The 21,269-nt window shown below is 39.1% G+C and overlaps 2 protein-coding genes across 3 annotated transcripts in view; one reads left to right on the top strand and one right to left on the bottom strand.

Moving 5' to 3' along the window:
• The window catches only part of LOC306863276 (guanylyl cyclase C-like), a 24,051-nt gene extending 7,057 nt beyond the window's left edge, over positions 1–16,994 (top strand). The window contains exons 10-27 of the mRNA XM_079406524.1: positions 974–1,085; positions 1,158–1,239; positions 4,231–4,333; positions 4,429–4,491; positions 4,929–5,000; positions 8,512–8,616; positions 8,704–8,790; positions 9,359–9,491; positions 9,761–9,898; positions 10,627–10,715; positions 11,471–11,562; positions 11,643–11,801; positions 12,805–12,997; positions 13,135–13,309; positions 14,708–14,806; positions 14,910–15,004; positions 15,511–15,587; positions 16,615–16,994. Coding sequence (XP_079262650.1) covers positions 974–1,085; positions 1,158–1,239; positions 4,231–4,333; positions 4,429–4,491; positions 4,929–5,000; positions 8,512–8,616; positions 8,704–8,790; positions 9,359–9,491; positions 9,761–9,898; positions 10,627–10,715; positions 11,471–11,562; positions 11,643–11,801; positions 12,805–12,997; positions 13,135–13,309; positions 14,708–14,806; positions 14,910–15,004; positions 15,511–15,587; positions 16,615–16,789 — 2,049 coding nt within the window. The 3' untranslated portion in view covers positions 16,790–16,994. The remainder of the gene's footprint in view (positions 1–973; positions 1,086–1,157; positions 1,240–4,230; positions 4,334–4,428; positions 4,492–4,928; positions 5,001–8,511; positions 8,617–8,703; positions 8,791–9,358; positions 9,492–9,760; positions 9,899–10,626; positions 10,716–11,470; positions 11,563–11,642; positions 11,802–12,804; positions 12,998–13,134; positions 13,310–14,707; positions 14,807–14,909; positions 15,005–15,510; positions 15,588–16,614) is intronic.
• On the bottom strand, positions 15,785–21,269 carry LOC306864030 (uncharacterized protein). 2 transcript variants are annotated; one of them, XM_079407707.1, is made up of 4 exons: positions 21,160–21,269; positions 20,911–21,084; positions 17,403–17,665; positions 15,785–17,329 (listed from the first exon to the last, which is right to left on the bottom strand). In XM_079407707.1, exons 1-3 carry the CDS (start codon positions 21,248–21,250, stop codon positions 17,442–17,444), a joined length of 489 nt encoding a protein of 162 aa, XP_079263833.1. In that variant the 5' UTR covers positions 21,251–21,269; the 3' UTR covers positions 15,785–17,329; positions 17,403–17,441. The 2 variants fall into 2 exon arrangements, with proteins under 2 accessions (XP_079263833.1, XP_079263832.1); XM_079407706.1 differs by having other exon boundaries at positions 16,982–17,665.

Here is a 21,269-nt window from a genome sequence, read left to right as displayed (position 1 = left end):
ACCTTGCTTTTACACGCAGTTTTCAAGCCTTTAGACACTGTTTTTACTATTTGTAAGTCATTTTGAACAAAAGCAATTCCAAAATCAGGGGTTTTAAAGGGGGTTTTCAAGATCCAGGAAAAGTATTAAAAAGTAAAAAAGTAAAAAGTCGTGACGTATTGTCAAGTATGGTGACCCATACTCGAAATTGGTGCTCTGCGTTTAACCCATCCAAGTGCACACACACAGCAGTGAGTAGTGAACAAATGCACACACACACACACACACACACACACACACACACACACACCGTGAACACACACCCGGAGCAGTGGGCAGCCATGCTGCGGCGCCCGGGGAGCAGTTGGGGGTTCAGTGCCTTGCTCAAGGGCACCTCAGTCGTGGTATTGAGGGTGGAGAGAGCGCTGTACATTCACTCCCCCCACCTACAATCCCTGCCGGCCGGGGGCTCGAACTCGCAACCTTTCGATTACGAGTCCGACTCTCTAACCATTAGGCCACGACTTCCCCAAAAATTATATTACATGCAAATAATATTTTACACATTTATAACATTTATTCAAAGTATAAATTGGGTTTTTATACACGAAAATATGCATGGAATGACAATATTAGAATAAATAATGAAACAAAAAATGTAAATAAATATAAAATACAGTACAACTAACATTATAGCATTACTGTGAGTTTAAAATACAATTATGTAAATTAATAGAAAGTAAACATTTTTATATAAGATTTTACATTACACATGGAAATATGAATGAGGATGATCATTTTTTGGGGTCTGTGGGATCTAAAAGATTGAAAACACCTACACTAAATGAATAAATGCAAATAAATAAAAACTGAAATCGATTCCTGATATAAAAAGCACAACCTCATCCTACACCACAGAAGTAAAATGGGTTTTGTGTAGTTTGTATCTTTGAAGCGTGCTTTGGTTTGATGTTTGTCTGTTGTTTGTCTTCAGTATAAGACGCTGTTCGTCTTCAGCACGTCTCTGAACGCCACGTGGGTCAATCACACAGAACCCGACCTGCCGTGGGATGGATCGCAGCTGCCCAGTGATAAACGTGCTAATGGTAAACCGGTTCGCATTTGAGACTGACAGACTGCATCACGTTAACTAACGCTAACTAATGTATGTTTCTCAGGGATGGAGGCTCAGAACATCATCATGATCGTCCTCGGGATCAGTGTGGTCATGGCCACAGCCATCGCTTTCATCTTATACAGGTAAAAAAAACCTTATTTCACCCCAAAACCAATAAGAAATCAAACTTTTAGTTTGCATCTGTAGTTTTAAGATGGTTTTTGTCCAATGGGATGCTCTCTAGAATGAAAGTAAACTAAATACTAAATACATATGTGATCCATCCAAATTTCTTGAAAAAAGGAAATAATGTCACCTCCAGTGTTGGAGAAAGTTACCTTTAAAAGCAATGCATTACAATATCGTGTTACTCAATAAAATGGTGACTTAGTTACTTTTTTTATGGAAAGTAATGCATTACGTTACTTTTGCATGACTTTTTGTCTGAGCTTTTTGTCAACGTTTTGGTCTGAGCTTGTTTATTTGTTTTTAATAATAAAAACACAAAGGTTATATTTTTGGCAACTGTAAAAATTAAAATAAATAAGCGTCAGGCTGAAGGAATTGCCTCTGCAACTCACTTCTGATTTCTCTCAACACAAGGTCAGTCAATAAATGGGAAATCAAAGTAACGTAGGTTACTTGTTTTTGAAAAAAGTAACTCACATTTTTTGTTATAACTCTAAAAGTAATTGAGTTACTTTACTATATACTATATATATATATATATACATACACTCACCGGCCACTTTATTAGGTACACCTTGCTAGTACCGGGTTGGACCCCCTTTTGCCTTCAGAACTGCCTTAATTCTTCATGGCATAGATTCAACAAGGTATTGGAGACATGCCATTTTGGTCCATATTGACATGATAGCATCACGCAGTTGCTGCAGATTTGTCGGCTGCACATCCATGATGCGAATCTCCCGTTCCACCACATCCCAAAGATGCTCTATTGGATTGAGATCTGGTGACTGTGGAGGCCATTTGAGTAAAGTGAACTCATTGTCATGTTCATGAAACCAGTCTGAGATGATTTGAGCTTTGTGGCATGGTGCATTATCCTGCTGGAAGTAGCCATCAGAAGATGGGTACACTGTAGTCATAAAGGGATGGACATGGTCAGCAACAATACTCAGGTAGGCTGTGGTGTTTAAACGATGCTCAACTGGTACTAAGGGGTGTGCCAAGAAAACATCACCCACACCATTACACCACCACCACCAGCCTGAACCGTTGAGACGAGGCAGGATGGATCCATGCTTTCATGTTCTTTACGCCAAATTCTGACCATCTACCATCTGAATGTCGCAGCAGAAATCGAGACTCATCAGACCAGGCAACGCTTTTCCAATCCTCTATTGTCTAATTTTGGTGAGCCTGTGTGAATTGTAGCTTCCATTTCCTGTTCTTAGCAGGAATAACTATTAAATATTAAATAATTATATATATATATATATATATATATATATATATATATATATATATATATATATATATATATATATTTATATATGCATATATATACATATACATACAGTCGTGGTCAGAATTATTAAAAAAATTCACAAAAATCTAACCTTTCATTGGATAATAAGAATTTTAAATGGGAGGAAATATCATTATGAAATAAATGTTTTTCTCTAATGCACATTGGCCACAATTAACTGCACCCTTTTATTCAATACTTTTTGAAACCTCCATTTGCCAGTTTAACAGCTCTAAATGTTCTCCTATAATGCCTGATGAGGTTAGAGAACACCTGACAAGAGATCAGAGACCATTCCTTCATCCAGAATCACTCCAGATCCTTCAGATTCACAGCTTCTTCTCTTCAGTTCACCTCACTCATTTTCTACAGGGTTCAGGTCAGAGGACTGGAATGGCCAGCAGAAGCTTGGTTTTGTGCTCAGTGACCCATTTTTGTGTTGTTTTTAAGTTTGTGTTTGTATTTTGTCCGGTTGGAAGATCCAAACATGGCCCATTATAATATTTCTAACAGAGTCAGTCACTTATTGATTTTTTATCTGTTGGTATTTGATAGAATCCATGATGCCATGTGTCTAAACAAGATGTCCAGGACCTCCAGCAGAAATATAGGCCCACAACATCAAAAAATACAGCAGTATATTTCATTGTATACATGGGGTACTTTTTATCCCTGTGTTCACCAAACCCATCTTGAGTGTTTGCTGCTAAAAAGCTCATTTTTTAGTTTCATCTGACCATAGAAGCCAATCCCATTTGAAGTTCCAGTCTTGTCTGATAACTGAATATGCTGGAGTTTGTTTTTGGATGAGCTAGGATAATTTTTCTTGAAACCCTCCCGAACAACATGTGGTGATGTAGGTGCTATTTTTTTTTAAGGTTTTCTGACCCCGAGACTCAACTATTTTCTGTAGTTCTCCAGCTGTGGTCCTTGGAGAGTCTTTAGCCACTCAAACTCTCCTTCTCACCGTGCATTAGGACGATATAGACACACGTCCTCTTCCAGGCAGTTTCGTAACATTTTCTGTTGATTGGAAATTATTAATTATTGCCCTGATGGTGGAAATGTGAATTTTCTCTGCTCTAGCTCTTTTTATAAAGCCACTTCACTAATTTGTGAAGCTCAATTATCTTTTGCTGCACATCAGAAATATGTTCTTTGGTTTTTCTCATTGTGATGGATGATTAAGGGTTTTTGGGCTTTGTTTTTCCTCCTATTTATATTTCTGTGAAACAGAAAGCCATGGCTGGATAATTTTATGCTCATAATCCCCCTGGAGTGCTCAAAATTGTGAATATGAATGGGAATATACATCAGATATATTTTACTCATAAGAATTTCTAGGGGTACCAATAATTGTGTCCAACGTGTATTTGAGAAAAACATTTATTTCATAATGAGATTTTCCCCCAATTTAAATTGTTTTAGTTCCATGAAAGGTTAGATTTTTGTGATTTTTATTTTTTTTTTAAATAAAAAAATCAAAAGTATTAATAATACAGGTTTATTTTCAGAGCCTTCTTTGATCATATTTACCAAGGGTGGCAATAATTCTGACCACGATTGTATATAACATTTTTAATTTGCAATAATTTCATAATTAAACACATGTGTTTAGACATGCACCTGTTTGTGTTTTCAGGCAGAACAGGAGGGTGCGTTTCAATCAGAAGAAATGGTCTCACATCAACCCGTCGCTCATCATGCTGCTGGAAGACAAAGAGAGAAACAACATCAGTCTGACAGTAAAAGCGAACATCCGTCTGTCTATCTGTCTGTGGTTACGCCTGCAGGTCATCTGTCAGGCTCTGAGTGACGTTTGTGTGTGTTTGTGTTGTAGATCGATGAGGAGAAGAAGGGCAACCACAGCTTCCTGATACACAAGGGCCGATATGACAAAAAGGTTTGTGTTGTCCTTAAGGGTGATCTTCCTAAAATATGACTTATCTTCCCAAGCCTATGACTTATCTATTTACAGAATTTAAAAAACAAAGTATTGCATTAAACAATCAATTGTCAAAATGGTTAGTAAACTTTAAAACACTGCATTACTGTACGAAATATGATTGTTATTACAGTTATAAAGTGATTCAGTCAAAAGCAGTAAGTGATTTTCTCATTAATGACAGCAGTAGGTTTATTTGGCTGCTGTCTCTTTAAGACTGAATGCACTAATCTAATCTACTGACGATTTTATTCCCAATTATTTATGTTCACTATAGATCTAAGTAGATCGTAGACGTCTTCAAGATCGATCTCGATATAAGATCGCCCTCCCCTAGTGTGTCCTCTCATGTGTGTGTGTATATTATGGATGTTTATGCGTGTGTGTTTCTGCAGCCCGTCATTCTGAAGGAGTTGAGAAACACCGATGGAAACTTCTCTGAGGATCAACGCATCGAGCTCAATTCTGTAAAACACAAATTTTTACTCTGATACTTCAGTTTAATCAAAAGAAAAAAAGTATATATACCGCCGCTCACTATACGCAGAGTATGCAGTTTGCGTAGGGCACCAACTCCTGGGGGGGCACCATCCCAGTTGAAAAAAAAAACTATATTAAAATTAACATATACATATGTAATGGAGGCTAGCAAGTAGGTGCTGTGCAGGTAAAACCTCACTCCTCCTCCTGATCTCAAGAGACGCAGTAGCGACTAATGCTAGAGCCTACAGTCATTTAGCCTCCTTGTTAGCGCGTCTGCCTCCCATGCAGGAGATAAAGGGTTTGAGACCCGGGGACTCGTTACACATACATAAATAAAAATCTAAACATTAACATATATAATTATAAAAAATGCATTTTACGGTGAAGGCAGTAGGCTTCGCAGCATTCCCACATCCACGCCAACCACCACTTGCGCCTCATGTTTGCGGCTGAAAGCAAATGATCATAATTGATGGACAGCTATTCCCGTGAAAAGACATCAGCAATCCGGCGCCGAGAAAAGAAAAAGAAAAAAAGATGAAGCCCGGGCATCATTTTTAGGTAGCTTATATTCATAATCCTGTGAAAGCTTTTTGCCTGTTGGCGTTAATAACATGTTTTAATGTCGGTAATAATTTAACCACCAAAAACACATATAATCTGACTTTCCATATTCCCTTACGAAAACTATGGTTTTACTACAAATAAAACCAAAAATGGTCCCACTTTATATAAGGTGGCCTTAACTACTATGTACTTTTAAATTAATCATTTAGTACAATGCAATGATTGTGTACATACATGTTTTTTCATTGTAGTTTATATTTTTTAAAATACCTATATTTACATCTGTAATTAATTTCTGTAATTACATTTATAATTACACTGTTGACCCACCCTTAAACTTACGCATACCACCAAACGTGTCTCTAACCTTACCGGTATCCCACCTCAATAGCAGCAGAAGTGTTTTGCTATACAATAGACCACAATAAGTACATTGTACTTATTTTTTGATGTAAGTACATAGTAGTTAAGGCCACCTAATATAAAGTGTGACCCCAAAAATCGTGCTTCTTGTACCCATGGATGGTAACCCCAAATTAACCATGGTTTTGTTACTTCAAATAATAGTTTACAAAGAAGTATTAAGATAATATTTTTTGTGGTTATAAAAAACAGACCTAAGCCAACAACAGCCTTTAAAATGACTTAAAATGCATTATATAAAAACAATGAGGTATTATATAATAATTATATGGTTTCATTGAAAAACACTGTTAAAATACATAATATAATACAAAATAAACAATTTAGATATTTACATTACATATTGTTACAAATGCCTATAAAGGGAGCCAAAGGCCTGGTAATACACTTAATCAAGTTCTTCTTTTTCTTTCTTTTTTTTAGTGACTTTAGTGAGGTGACATACGACCCATACTCAGAATTTGTGCACACACACAGCAGTGAACACACACACACCGTGAACACACACCCGGAGCAGTGGGCAGCCATGCTGCAGCGCCCGGGGAGCAATTGGGGGTTCGGTGCCTTGCTCAAGGGCACCTCAGTCGTGGTATTGAGGGTGGAGAGAGCGCTGGACATTCACTCCCCCCACCTACAATCCCTGCCGGCCGGGGACTCGAACCAGCAACCTTTTGGATTACGAGTCCAACTCTCTAACCATAAGCTCACGACTTCCCACGACTTTAATATTGACCAAACATTTAGGCTAATTTAAATACCACTTAATCTTTAATTTTTGGCCACCTTTTTGCAATAGAAATGCTACTGCCTTTATCTTGAAAACATGTGGACATCACAACCCTTACAAAAATGAACCATGGTTTTATTGTAGTAAAACTGCTCAATTTTCTTTTTTGTGATTTCTTGAGACAATAAAATCAATTAGACAACTGTAATAATAAAATAATAGCCATAGGTATCCAAAGGGCTTTAACAGGATGGGTAATCCGAGAACAGGAGCAAACAGAGTCCAAACGGCGCGACGACAGGGCAATCCAAAAATACAAAAGCAAGAATCCAAACACAGATAACAGGCTAGGCAGGACTAAGACTATACAACTAGGAGTGGTTCCGTAAAGTAGCTATCAGCTATGACTGTGATAAATGCTAAACAATACTCGGCAGAGAGGAAGAGGAAGTCCATGGTTTAAGTAGCATGTCTGATGGGAATCAGCTGTGTAATCAGTGCATACAGCTGTGCGTGTGTCATCAGTGCAATGGATGATGGGAACTGTAGTCCGAGGTGAAGTTCAACAGTAGTGTAGCGCAAGAGTCCATGTGGTGAGCGGGTGACCTCTGGTGGTGAGTGAACAGAAGTTCATAGACCGGATTCGTGACAGTATGTGTCTAGTGCAGGGTTCCTCAAATCTTTCCCTGGAGGGCCAATCTGCTGCAGAGTTTAGCTCCAACCCTGATCAAATTCACTTACATGTGATTTTCTAATGATCTTGAAGACTCTGATTAGCAGCTCAGGTGTGTTTGATTAGGGTCAGAGCTAAACTCTGCAGGAGTGGGCCAGATTTGAGGATCCCTGGTCTAGAGCTAAAACTGTAATTTGTAAATAATGCAGTTTAATTACAATTTAATTAATTTTATATTTTATTAAAGTTCTATTTTGACCCCTATAGTGGGTGTTTTTTTTGTTTTTGTTTTTCGAGGGAGGGGGCACAACAATACAATTCTGCTTAGGGCACCCATTTGGCCAGCAGTGGCCCTGTATATATATATATATATATATATATATATATATATATATATATATATATATATATATATATATATATATATTAGTGCTGTCAAATGATTAATTGCGATTAATCGCATCCAAAATAAAAGTTTTTGTTTACATAATATATGTATGTGTGCTGTGTATATTTATTATGTATATATAAATACACACACATTCATGTATATTTTTAAGAAAAAGGTGTTACATTTATATATTAAATATATTTATATATGATATAATTTATATGAATATATACACGTAAATACATGTACAAATTTTCAAAATATATGCAGTATGTGTGTATGTTTATATATACAGAATAAATATACACAGTACACATACATATATTATGTAAAAAACCCTGTTATTTTGTATGCGATTAATCGCGATGAATTGTTTGACAGCAGTAATATATACACATTTTTGTTGATTTAAATAAAAACTAATTATGTAGACAGTAATGTAAACTAACTAATGTGTATTTCAGCTAGTTCACGATTCAATTAAGTGTATAATTAATAATTAAGTACATAATTAATATGAGAATCACCATTCAGAATAATGAGAATTACAAAAGTAAAACTTGACAAAATATGACAGATTACAAGTGTCATGAAAAATAGGCTTCATTTTCATTGCAAACTTCTCTTCAATAATTTGTTTCTATGAGATTCAATCAATTATAGTGTTTTGCTCTCCTAAAAATCTGTAACAAAGCTCGTTTCTTTTTCTCTCAGTTGTTGCGTATAGATTATTATAATCTGACGAAGTTTTACGGGACGGCGAAGTTTGACTGTGGTGTGTTTGGGGTGTTTGAGTTCTGCGAGAGAGGATCACTGCGGGTAAAACAATCATCACACTCATAAATCACAGACTGAAGCATCTCAGCCATCATTCAGTGCATGTCTCTTGTGTGTTTGTTCCTTTAGTATGTGCTGAACGATAAGATCTCGTATCCTGACGAGAGTTTTATGGATCTGGAGTTTAAGATCTCTGTCATGTACGACATCGCAAAGGTGAGTGTGTGTTTCATCATATATGTGGCAGACGCTGTCTTTTACTGCTGCGTCCATAAAAACAGTTTAACACTCGCTGATGGTTTTATGATGACTATAGATGAGTCAGTGAATGGAAACATAAAAGTCATGAATAACATCTGATGTAAACACCAGTGCAGACAGGAGTAAACAGGACAGTGTGTTTCCAGACATTTTAATGCTTAAACATTGCCTGAAATTAAATATTATTTTACAATTTTTTTATTCTTGTTATATTTCTTTATACTTATTCTTATTTCAGTTGGTTTCATTTACGTTTAGTTTAAATTGAAGTACTTAAATAACTAAAACTAATAAAATAAAAAACAACGTGTGAAACAACAACAAAAACATACAAATTTTAAGAAGTTAATTTAAGAGTTAAGTAGTTTAAATTTGCAACACATAAGTTTTATGAGAAAATAATAAAATATTAAGTATAGGACACAAATGGCCTCCATATGTTTGGAAACAGTCGTTATATTTGTGATTGGACACACTTGACCTTTGCCCTCTGATGATGTTATCGCCACGTCTGTTTGGCCAGGGCATGTCGTACCTGCACTCCAGTAACGTTGGCGTTCACGGCCGGCTGAAATCCACCAACTGCGTGGTGGACAATCGCATGGTGGTGAAGATCACCGACTTCGGCTGCAACACCATCCTCACGCCCGGGAAAGGTTAGTGATGTCACTTCCTGTTTCCTTGTGCACGTGAGACACAGTTCAACTACAGAAATAATGAAGATTGTTAGAAAATATGTCTCAAATACAAGGAATAGTTTTTAACAAATTTTCATTTTTAGGTGAACTATTCCTTTAAATACTACTAACAGTCATTTTAACATATAGCTGCTGTGATGTTCAGATTTAATTTTGTGTTCAGAGTCTCTATAAGTCGTTGCCGACATATCAAGAGATGAATGAATGAATTCTGTCTGTCCTGCCAGACCTGTGGACTGCTCCGGAGCACTTGCGTGTTCAGGGTATTTCTCAGAAGGGCGACGTCTATAGTTTTGCCATCATCTCGCAGGAGATCATCCTCAGGAGGAGCCCATTTCACACCTGCTGCTGCTCTGATACTGCAGGTACTAACACACCCATTTATTTAAAGGTGTCCATAATACAGAGTAATTACCTAGTTAAGTACTTAGTAGTAGCCATTGTATACACATGAAATAAAATGTAACTAAGTTATGGAACGGCCTGTAATTACAGTTTGTAATTATGTAGATGTAATAGGCAGCTACTGTTACACAGCTACTTATGTAATCAAAAGATTGTTACATATGTGTTGCAGACTTTATACAACGTAATTATAAATGTAAGTACACAGGCATAAGCTACTTAAAATAAAGTGTATCAAGATTGTACTTAAGTGTACAAGTAGCTGTGTAACGGACTCGGTCTGTAACATACGTGTAACAGTAGCTGCCTATTTCATCTACATAATTACAAACTGTAATTACAGGCTGTTCCATAACTTAGTTACATGGTAAGTACATTTTGCTTCATGTAAGTACAACGGCTACTACTAAGTACTTAACTAGGTAATTACTCTGTATTATGACACATTAAAATAAAGTGTTACCCCATTCACTACACCTGTATCCCAAAGATAGAGTACTTTAAGCATATAGAATCTGAGCATTACACATTTATCTTGCAATCAATACATTGCCAAGGAACCTAAATTTCCTTTACTGTTTTGAGTTAGAGGAACATATGAACAGCATGTCTGATTTTACTGTATAAATCAACTGTATAAATTATTTTTCCTGCTCTTTCTGTGTGTTGTTCATCTTTTCTCCTCTAGAGAAATTGTATTGCGTTCAGTATCCGCGGGGGCCGAATGTCTTCCGACCCGATCTGAGTTTCGAGTCCGTTGGAGAGACTGAAGCAGAGGTACCGATACCAGAGACTGTATATTATAAAAAATGGTTTACTTGTGTTACTATGAAAGTTATGGTTACCATAGCAAGAGATCTGAGACTTATAACTGCGCACATGAGCATTGGCTCAACAAACCTGAAATCAACACTTTTTTAGAATTAAGCATAAGAAACATCATGTATAAAATAATTCTCGTCAGATTTTATTCATTTGAAATAGTTTATTAAAATGTGAAATTAATCTATATTTGACCCTATTTGAGTGCAACAAACAGCATTTATGAGGCATTTCATTTCAGTTTTTATTGCTGATTTGAAACGTTATTAAATGTGATTATTTAACTATTAATTGCAGATTTAAAATATGTTATTGAAATGTGAAATGAACACATTTTAAAAACTATTTGAGAGCATAAAATCAACATTTATGAGGCTTTGTCAAATTTAACTGCAGATTTAAAAAATATTATTGAAATGTGAAAAACGCTTTAAACCACTGGTCTTAAACTCAATTCCTGGAGGGCCACAGCTCTGCACAGTTTAGCTCCAACAATCAAACACACCTGATCCAGCTAATCAAGGTCTTCAGGATTACTAGAAACTGAGTTGGAGCTAAACTCTGCAGAGCTGCAGCCCTCCAGGAATTGAGTTCGAGACCTCTGCTTTAAACGCTTCATTCTTAAGTAACTTGCCTGGTTAAATAATGGTTAATATAATATAATTTAAGTATTTTATTTTATTTTATTTATTTAAGCATTTATTTTGTAGCTGTTCGTGCTGATCAAGAGCTGCTGGGAGGAAGATCCAGAGAAGCGTCCGGACTTCAAGCGGATCGAGGGCGCTCTGGGGAAGATCTTCAGGTGCGTGCTGCACATGCTCGCGTTTGATCGAATTTGGTGGCTATGAACATGTGCTGATGTGCTGCTTTTTGTTTCTGCAGTAACCTTCACAACCAGGCCAATGCCAGCTACATGGACAACCTGATCCGCCGGCTGCAGATGTACTCAAGGAACCTGGAGCACCTGGTGGAGGAGAGGACATCTCTGTATAAGGCTGAGAGAGACCGAGCCGACCAGCTCAACTTCATGCTGCTGCCGGGGTCAGAATCACACACACACACACACACACACACACACACACACCCCATAGGCGTAATGGTTTTTATACTGTACAAACTGCATGTGCTATTGCCCTATACGTACCCTACACCTCCTGAACTTAGCCCTCACAGGAGACTGTGCATTTCCACTTTCCCAAAAAAAACCTCACTCTATACGATTTATAAGTGTTTTGAAAAGTGGGGACATGCTTATAAGTTCACTTATAATTATAAGTCACCTTCACCTTGTAATACCTATGTCATACCTGTGTCATTTTACAAATTTATGTCCTCATTTGTCACAAAAATGCGCACACACACACACACACACACACACACACTTCATATACAGATAATATCCACTGAGAACAGCTTAGAAACTGCTGAACAACACTAGCAATTACACAGAAGACACTAGCAGCTGCCTAACAACAGTATGGCAATCATCTAGGACATTTTAGTAATTGCTTAGCAACACCTGAGCAACCTCCCAGGATATCTTAGTAACTTCTTAGCAACCCCATAACCATGCCCTAGAACTTGCTCAGCACCTGCATAGTAATGCCGTGAAATTGTCTAGCAACCACCCATTGCACTCTAGCAACAACATAGCAATGAACCAACAACTGCCTAGCAACCACACATCAATGCCCTAGAAACTGCCTAGCAATACCCTAGCAACCACCCATTGCCTAGCAAACATATAGCAATGCCCTTGAAACATGGCAACCACATTGCCATAGTATCTTCCTAGCAACACCCTGACAACTACCCAGGAAACCCTAGAAACTGTCTAACCACATAGTGATACCCTAGCAATGGCCTTACCACCAAGGACACCCTAGAGACTGCTTAGCAACCACACAGCAATGCCCTATCAACTGTCTAGCAACCACATAGCAACTGCTGAGCATTTGTCATGTGTTTCTATGTGAGCGGCAGAAGTCACCCTGATTTGATGTGATAAACCCCCATAAGAGATTCTGTTCTGTCTCTCTCTTAGGCCGGTGGTTCGCTCTCTGAAGGAGACGGGCCGTGTTGAGCCTGAGCTGTACGACGAGGTCACCATCTACTTCAGCGACATTGTGTGCTTCACGACCCTCTGCCATCACAGCACACCCATGGAGGTGGTGGACATGCTCAACGACATCTACAAGAACTTCGACAGCATTCTCGACCATCATGATGTCTATAAGGTGCACAAACACACAAAGATATGTTCAGATGCTCAGAGATAACATCTAGCAGACAATCATTGTTTTAATGTTTTTAAAAAATGATATTTTATAAGGCCAAATATGGTTAAATAGCCAGAACTTGCCACTGTGTTCAGGTGGAGACCATTGGTGACGCGTACATGGTCGCTTCTGGTCTGCCAAGACACAATGGGAACAGACATGCCGTGGACATTTGTCTAATGGCTTTAGACATCCTGCAGTTCATGGGGACATACCAGCTTAGACATCTGCCAGGAATCCCACTGTGGATCCGTATCGGGATCCATTCAGGTACAGACAAATGGGAAGATGTATAAAGAGATGATGGTTATACATACATCTTACTATGTATCATTTCCATAACATCTTAAGGATTGTGGTAGTGACACTTACAGGTCAAGATGCTTAAAAACAGCCAAAAATCATGTAACTATGAAACTGCATCCATGTAAAATACTGACTTTTCAAGCTTCTGCAATTCTGAACAAATTAGCCACCCAGAAGACTCTGGTAACTGCCCAGTAATCACACAGCAATGCCCCGGCAAATGCCCAACAATCACATAGCAATACCCCAGCAACTGCCCAGCAACTACATAGCAAACGCCTCAGCAACTGCCCAGCAATCACATAGAAATACCTCAGTAACTTCCCAGCAATCACAAAGCAATGCCCCAGCAACTGCCCAGCAACCACATACTAATGCCCCAGCAACTGCCCAGCAATCACATAGCAATGCCCCAGCAACTGCCCAGAAACCACATAGCAATGCCCCAGCAATCACAAAGGAATGCCCCAGCAACTGCCCAGAAACCACATAGCAATGCCCCAGCAACTGCCCAGCAATCACATAGCAATGCCCCAGCAGCTACCCAGAAACCACATAGCAATGCCCCAGCAACTGCCCAGAAACCACATAGCAATGCCCCAGCAACTGCCCAGAAACCACATAGCAATGCCCCAGCAACTACCCAGCAATCACAAAGGAATGCCCCAGCAACTGCCCAGAAACCACATAGCAGTGCCCAAACAACTGCCCAGCAATCACAAATGAATGCCCCAGCAACTGCCCAGAAACCACATAGCAGTGCACAAACAACTGCCTAGCAATCACAAAGGAATGCCCCAGCAACTGCCCAGCAATCACAAAGCAATGCCCCAGCAACTGCCCAGCAACCACATACTAATGCGCCAGCAACTGCCCAGCAATCACATAGCAATGCCCCAGCAACTGCCCAGCAATCACAAAGGAATGTCCCAGCAACTACCCAGAAACCACATAGGAATGCCCCAGCAACTGCCCAGAAACCACATAGGAATGCCCCAGCAACTGCCCAGCAATCACAAAGGAATGCCCCAGCAACTGCCCAGCAATCACAAAGGAATGCCCCAGCAACTGCCCAGCAATCACATAGTGATACCCCAGCAACTACCCAGAAACCACATAGCAGTGCCCAAACAACTGCCCAGCAATCACATAGTGATACCCCAGCAACTACATAGTGATGCCGTAACAACTGCCCAGCAACTACATAGCGATTCCCTACCAACTTCACAGTAACATCAACTTGAAAATCATATTTTTTGTATGTATAGTTAAAAATGAAGGTTAAATAGATTCAAGATTATAATGTGTGATTTGTGTAGTCACTAACTTACTCTCACTAGTCACGTGTGTGTGTGTGTGTAGGTCCGTGTGCTGCTGGTGTGGTGGGTAATAAGATGCCACGTTACTGTCTGTTTGGAGATACGGTAAACACAACGTCACGTATGGAGTCTACAGGCCTACGTAAGACACAAACTCACAAATTCACATACATAGCCCCCCCCACCCACCACCACACACACACACACACACACACTCTTGAGTGAAACAGCTGATGTGTTTCCAGCTCTGAGGATTCATGTGAGCGAGTCGACCATTAAGATCCTGCAGCGAACCGACTGCCAGTTTGAGTGCGAACACAGAGGAGAAACGTACCTGAAGGTGAGCGGAAAGTCGCCAGCCAATCACAGGCTCTCATTTCAGCTTCCAGCCAATCACAATCACTTACTGCAGATTTCAGCCAATAATAGGTTCTTATTTCTGCTCTCTGCAAATTACAGGCTCTTTTTTTCAGCTTTCAACCAATCACAGGCTCTTATTTTAGCTTCCAGCCAATCACAGTCACTTACTGCAGCTTTCAGCCAATCGCAGCAACTTATTTCTGCTTCTAGCCGATCACAGGTTCTTATTTCTGCTTCCATCCAATCACAGGCTCTTATTTCAGCTTTCAACCAATCACAGGCTCTCATTTCAGATTTCAACCAACCACAGGCTCTCATTTCAGCTTCCATCCAATCACAGGCTCTTATTTCAGCTTTCAACCAACCACAGGGTCTCATTTTAGCTTCCAGCCAATCACAGGCTTTTATTTTAGTCCTCGTGGACAACCACAAACTGTTAATGAGGAGTTAAAAATAAAAGTAGAAACTCATAGCTTTGCATTTCAGGGTAAAGGGAAGGAGATGACTTACTGGTTGACTGGAGTTACCGGGCAGAAATACAACCTGCCGACACCACCAACAGCGTAAGACCTCCAGCTCTCATGTCCTGTGATCATAAAATACTCTCAGAATACACCAGTAAAACATTTACACATGCTGGAGTTATTATCAGCACAACACACGGCCATCATTGATTTTAAACAACGTAGCACGTTCATATCTTCTTTTGCTCCACCAATAAAAAGAAGCCAAAAAAAAGAACAGAGAGTGTATATTTTTTCTACTCTTTATTTAATGCCTTTCACAAAATATATTGTAGTTTTGTAAATTCAAAATACTGTATTAAACTTATTTATATGGAAGCTTGTTTTGTAGGAATTTTGCAACTTTTCTGTAAGAATTCTGAAAAAAAAAAAAAAAGAAAGAATTGGGAGCTGTTTACTTGCAAATGTGATATAAACTCATATTTGCAAAAATAACAACAACAACAACAAAAAATGTCGGACTGTGAGATAAAAAGTCACAATTTAGCTTTAAACTTGTTTTATTCTGCAGCAGAAAACAAACAAACAACCAAAAAAATTGTGAGATGTAAACTCAAAGTCAGAAGTTTATAACAAAAAGCCAGAATGATGAAATATACTCGCAATTGCAACAAAAAAGTCAGAAATGTGAGATAAAAAGTTTCTTTTTATTCATGAAAAAATGGAATTGCATAGTGTAAACTCACAATTCTTAAGAAAAAAAAGCTTAATTGAGAGGTGCAAACTCTTGGAGCTCAAAGAAAACAATTATAATTGTAAGATACAAACTCAGAATTCCGAGAAACAAAAATATTACAATTACGAGATATGAATTCACAATTGCAAGAAAAATTTAAGAATTGAGATAAAAATCACAATTACTTTTTTTTTTTTTGTGTGTCAAGAAAAAAGCAGAATTGCAAGACAAACTGAGAATTCTGATGAAAAAGTCATCATTGTGAGATAAAAATAAACACTTACTTTTTTATTTATTTTTTCAATTTTCCTTGGTGGAAACATGCTTCCATATGTGTAAGATCAGTAATACAGGCACATTGAATCTCTCTGTGTGTCTTTTGCTCTTTAGAGAGAATTTCCAGCGTCTGCAGCAGGATCTGGCTGAGAGGATCGTCTCCACGCTGGACAAACGTGGGAACGAGCGGCGCAAAACTCTCTCCACACGCCAGCGGCGAGCACCGAGACACAGCAGCGATGGGCAGCCAGAATACCTGCACCTGACCGACCCCACAACATGCCTGTAGAAAACACACACTCACACCTGTATGTATTGGACTGTATTCCTAAAAACTCCTTAGGTTTGGTTGTTTATTCTATCATTTATTCATTCTGAACGTGTGTTTATTGTAATATGATGTATGTAATGTACAATATGACTTCATAAACAACTGCTTCTTACTCACATAGTCAATAAAAGAACAAACTGTATTTTATTTAGATGGTTTATTAACCAGACTGGCTTATTAATGAACAAACAGAGAAAAAAAAAAAAAAAGCATTTGTTGCAAATGTTTTTATGCCATTAGCAGACACTTTTATTGAAAGCGAGCGGAATATAAGCAGTTCATTACAAAGCCAAGTAAACATTAATGAACAAATATGACTTATCTGTGTGCTGGAGCTCTCCAAAAATATACAAAAGAAATGATTCATCTTTAAAAGATTTTGTTGAGGACTGACAGATGCTATTGCTGGTGAATCGGTTTGCATCTCCTTCCATGTGAAGTTCTCTGACAGCATCATGAACTGAGATCCACACAACTGCAGTTTTGATTTCATGAGGTCTATAGATTGAAGTGAATATGAATACGAGCTGGATTCATATCAAGAGTACAACTGCTATGTTGGATTATTTACCCTCTGTATTAATTCTGCTGTTCATATTACTCTTCAGACTTATACAGGTTGTCCTGTTTTGGCGGTGACAAGGGCGGAGTCTCCCAATTCTGTGGCAGGAAGTGGCAGCCCGTGCTCTGCCCATCCATTACACAAGCTCCGCCCACAGGATCCCTCATTGATTGGCATTTCCTGTGTCTGTCCATTGACGTGGGGACATGGTGACAGGGCTTCCTCTTCCTGCTCTATGGTTGTCGGGGTGTGAGGCGTAGAGTCCTTTTCACCTGCGGGGCAGATAGACAACCCTCTTAATGCGATTATAATGCGATTTTGGCAATATCATGTAAATGCAATACTTATATCTAAATAATGCGATTAAGCTCATAATCGCAACAAGTGTAATCGTCAGAACATAGGTGGTGTACGCTGATTTTAATTGGATTATACAGGCATGTAAACACCTTAATCGCAGTATTGCCGCTCTGACCAAAGTGCACATGCGCTCGTGACGTACTTGCATGATGTGAGATGCACCTGTAATAATACGCAGATTGGAAACGATGGTGGGTAAGAAAGCATCGCATTTCTGGGGAGCCGAGAAAAACAAAGTTCATGTTGTCGACGTTTCGCGATAATGCAGTACATTAATGAATGAAAACACCAAAACGGGGACATTTTTAGGCACGTCACAACAAAAATGTTTGAGGCCGGATACACAAGAACCAGCAAATTCAGAATACAACTACAAAAAAGTGTTCTGCATTAGATGTGAATGAATTCCAACAGCGGCCAGTAACACGCGTACTCTTTCTAAGTCCATCATCTGTGCTGTGCAGTGGGGTATGTGAATAATGGCGGTAAAAAAACCCTAAATGTTTAGCCAATAATACGAATAATGGAAATTGCATGTAAACGGGAGTGAAGAGCTTTGCTCTTGACAGGTAAACATCATAATGCAATTAAATCCTTACTCTGATTATCAGAAATAATCGCATTACTCATCTGCATGTAAATGTAGTCACTACTGACTAGTTGAGCTAATGCTACAAAGCTAATGGATAACACTGAAAGATGGCACTTCACTTCATACTGTAAACAGGATTCAGAGTGCCATCTTTAAGTTCTGAGTGGGATAAATGTTTGTAAAAATACTCAGAGAGGTTCTGCCTCACAGGAGTAAAACACTAGCTTCTTATGAATCATGGTGCCATTATGATTCAGATTTCACACCTGATCTCAATGATGTTAATGTGCAGTGAGATCACACAGAAGTCTAAAAGGGACTGTTTAACAAGGGAATGGAAAAAACAACAACAAAAAAAAACGGTTTCGAGGTGTTTTTTTTTTTTTTTTTAACTGGGCATTCACACAGAACAATCTTTTGGATTCCACTCTGCTGATTTTCTATTGTTTTCCATGTAAACATGCACTAGAGGCAAGTTTTTGGCCGTTGCGCTCGTGTCTCACACCTTTTGTAGAGTCTCACGTAAGAGCGGCGCAGGTTTAAGCCTAGTCCTAGACTAAAATGTAAGTCTGAGCTGTTTCAACTGAAATAAGTGAAAAAGTGAAGTGACATTCAGCCAAGTATGGTGACCCATACTCGGAATTCGTGCTCTGCATTTAACCCATCCAACGTGCACACACACAGCAGTGAACACACACACACCGTGAACACACACACACAGCAGTGAACACACACACACAGCAGTGAACACACACACACCGTGAACACACACCCGGAGCAGTGGGCAGCCATTTATGCTGCGGCGCCCGGGGAGCAGTTGGGGGTTTGGTGCCTTGCTCAAGGGCACCTCAGTCGTGGTATTGAGGGTGAAGAGAGCGCTGGACATTCACTCCCCCCACCTACAATTCCTGCCGGCCAGAGACTCGAACCCGCAACCTTCGGATTAGAAGTCCGACTCTTTAACCATTAGGCCACGACTTCCCCACAAAATAAACTTGCACTGATGATCTAAAAATATATCAGTGCCTTTGTTTTGTCTCAAGATGCACCCCAGTAATGTTTTTTCTAAGGCATGTTTATAAAAATGACTTAAATGTCCTAATTGAACTATGGCCTAATCCTGGCTTAGGCTAAGCCGTGTCTGTGAAACCAGGCCTGTGTCATTCATTTCCATGTGAACGTCCTTAAACTTCTTTTAAGATTGACACATTGGTCTTATGTGGCACTCATTACAATGGAACAAGAATGGAATCCCAGCATGGTAGAAAGTAAAATAATATTCGGTGTGATCTATGATTTCAGTGGGGTGTTTTCAGGTCGGTTCATGATGAATGATCGAGCGACCAGCATCAGGGAAAGCAAGGCAAAATTCAGTTACAGCCTACGTTTGTTACTCAGAAATATTTGACTACAGAATAACACCAGTGAATCACAATCACACAGACGGGTGATGAACAGTAATAAACGCTCAACTTATTGACCTCCTGCTTAAGTCTGAAACCGCAGGGGTTAAATTTAGCAAACAGGAGTGTTGTTGGGTTTTCCGCTGGCGTTCTGCATCCTGAGGTAACGGATGCATGTGTGTGTGTGTGTATACGCGGTACCGTCCCTGAAGACCCCTCACCACCCTCCTGACCCCAACGGGGAACAGACACGCACTAAAGTATGTGTGTGAGGTTTCGTTGGTTAGAAACTCATTTAGGCTACTGAACAAAACGCGTTTTGCATTCCACCGCGCTGCTCTTCCTTTGAAGTTTTTCTCCACATAAACGTGTGCTAGACAAACGTCTTGACTGTTGTACTCATGTCTAGCACAATGGCGTGTCACTTTAAAATATGCAATTTTTTGCGATTAGACTTTGTTTTCGTTCCGCTGTCCTACAAAATCAGGTTCACTGGTGTGCTTTAAATTCTTTTAATTATATTAGCATACACTTTAGCGCACAATAACGGTATGTTTATTCTTAACGCTGTCTGTCGACCTGCTATCGGAATTATCATAAATACGAGTTTTCTGCCCTTATGAAAATTAACCATGGTAGTAAAAGTGTAGTAACCATGTTTTTTTTGGCATATTGATTATCATTTATGAACACAGTTTCAAATACTTCTTTATTTTCGTAAGGGTAATAGACATGAACAGCCTCTCAAGTCTGTTATTAGTTTTCCTACAACAATTTCACTTTTTTATCTTGTAGTTAGTGCCATATATTTAGGTAGGCTATATAAATAACCATGTATTATATACAGTAGGCTACTTATTTTACACAGCTGAAATTGTCTGCAAGCTATCTAGATATTGACTAACTAAATATCTTCAATATATTTAGGCTTTATTAAGATTTCCCCAAGAAATAGGCAAGAATGAACCTACATTATTGATATTCTTTCTTCTAACAAGCATTTGAACGCGACACATTAATTCTAATTACGACTTCAGACGTGGTAAGCAGGAAATTTCTGATATGAAGCTCTTTAAAGTCAAATGGATTCTGATTGGCTGTAGTAAATAGCGCTCTGAAAAGGATTCATAATGAAAGGGAGTTATATAGTCTTGGACCTTACCTGTGCTCTGTGAGGTCCTGCTGTGGCGTCTGTAGATGATGAACCAGAGCAGCAGCACCAGAACTGACCCGCTTGTGACCAGCCCGACACAGATCCACACGCTGGGGCTGATGGACCAGGACTCATCCAGACCTCTGGTGCTCAGCACCGGCTTCAGGACCGGCAGAGGAACTGCTAAAGCAACGAAAGCATCCAACTCAACATAAAAACACACCATCTTGCACTGATCTGCTCAAGAGTGTCACTCACCTGATGGCGTCAGTCCCTGGGATTTGTGGGGGATGCAATACTTGAGCAGAGAATCCCACTGAGAACCAGGAGCACATGCTCTCCTATCCATCACTACTGATAAAACTGAT

The sequence above is a fragment of the Barbus barbus genome (genome assembly GCF_936440315.1).
Source record: "Barbus barbus genome assembly, chromosome: 4".
Classification (NCBI taxonomy): domain Eukaryota; kingdom Metazoa; phylum Chordata; class Actinopteri; order Cypriniformes; family Cyprinidae; genus Barbus; species Barbus barbus.
This window is presented reverse-complemented; position numbering and strand designations above follow the sequence as displayed.

Bases quoted from the DNA above. Each gene is read 5' to 3' on its own strand.
- LOC306864030 (XM_079407707.1), bottom strand. From the start codon at position 21,250: ATGGATAGGAGAGCATGTGCTCCTGGTTCTCAGTGGGATTCTCTGCTC. The intron at 21,085-21,159 runs GTGAGTGACACT...TCGTTGCTTTAG, and splicing joins CCAGGGACTGACGCCATCAG to CAGTTCCTCTGCCGGTCCTG. The intron at 17,666-20,910 runs GTAAGGTCCAAG...TCTGCCCCGCAG, and splicing joins CAGGACCTCACAGAGCACAG to GTGAAAAGGACTCTACGCCT.